Source organism: Pteropus vampyrus, unplaced genomic scaffold (assembly GCF_000151845.1).
Source record: "Pteropus vampyrus isolate Shadow unplaced genomic scaffold, Pvam_2.0 Scaffold1000002109, whole genome shotgun sequence".
In the NCBI taxonomy this organism is placed as follows: Eukaryota; Metazoa; Chordata; class Mammalia; order Chiroptera; family Pteropodidae; genus Pteropus; species Pteropus vampyrus.
In genome coordinates this window covers 1-1017 of record NW_011916511.1, presented here as the reverse complement: position 1 = coordinate 1017, position 1017 = coordinate 1, and the positions used below count along the sequence as shown (strand labels likewise).

The window sequence follows — 1017 nt, the reverse complement described above, 5'->3', positions numbered from 1 at the left end:
CTTGTCTCGGCATGTTTTTTAGAATAAAATGGAGCTCTATTAGTAAAGAGCATGACTGGAGCGGGTGGAGAGACTGGGGAGTGTGGGATATTGCGTTAGCAAATGGAGCCTAACCAGACTCCTGAGGCTAGTGTGCGCCCTTGCATTAGGTAGATACTTCATAAATAGGTATTTCTTTGAAATGGCTGTACCTGTCTCTACCCAGGCCTGCATCTTGCTGTTCCCTCGCCCTGACCACTCTTCTTCCTCCCGCAGGTCATGATGATGGGCAGCGCCCGCGTGGCCGAGCTGCTGCTGCTCCATGGCGCGGACCCCAACTGCGCCGACCCCGCCACTCTCACCCGACCGGTGCACGACGCCGCCCGGGAGGGCTTCCTGGACACGGTGGTGGCGCTGCACCGAGCCGGGGCGCGGCTGGACGTGCGCGATGCCTGGGGCCGCCTACCCGTGGACGTGGCTGAAGAGAGGGGCCACCGCGTCGTCGCCCGGTACCTGCGTGTGGCCGCTGGAGACTGATGGCAGGTGCACAAAGGCTTTTTTCTCCCCAATTCCCCACCCCCAACTGAGTTCAATGAAGGCTGCAAACGCGGAGCGGCGGAAAGCCTGAAAGCCTTCCTCGGCGATTCGACTCCGTGGGTAGGGAGGGGTAGGCCAAAAATAATTTTGTTTCCTGGATCCCGCCCTCGACACTCACCATGAATTAAAAGAGGTAGGGCAAGTGGATTTCCAGCAAGATTTTGGAGCGAAGTGTTCAGTTCCGAGGGGTCCTTTACTTTGTAGGGTTTTCTGGCAAAAAGTTGAATGTGAAGTCCACGAAGGACCCTTGGTGACTGCCAATCTTCACGCGGAAGATGATTGGGGCTGAGTGAGTGGCAATAGTGATTGGCATCCGGAAGGAGATAAGTGAGACAGTAGCCCCACTGGCCTTGAAAAAGCCTCACTTCAGCCTTATGGGGCTACGAAGGAAAACCTGAAGGACTGAGGACCAGACTAGGATGATGACTGTCCATACGAGTG

The 1017-nt window shown here is 56.2% G+C and overlaps 1 protein-coding gene across 1 annotated transcript; it reads left to right on the top strand.

The window, feature by feature from the left end:
- Positions 1-227: 227 nt before the first annotated feature.
- LOC105311216 (cyclin-dependent kinase 4 inhibitor B) lies at positions 228-1011 on the top strand. The gene has a single exon (XM_011387230.2). The coding sequence runs from the start codon at positions 259-261 to the stop codon at positions 514-516; it is 258 nt and encodes an 85-aa protein (XP_011385532.1). The 5' UTR covers positions 228-258; the 3' UTR covers positions 517-1011.
- Positions 1012-1017: the final 6 nt, after the last annotated feature.

Excerpts from the sequence above, each read along its gene's own strand:
- LOC105311216 (XM_011387230.2), top strand. The coding sequence starts at position 259 with ATGATGATGGGCAGCGCCCGCGTGGCCGAGCTGCTGCTGCTCCATGGC.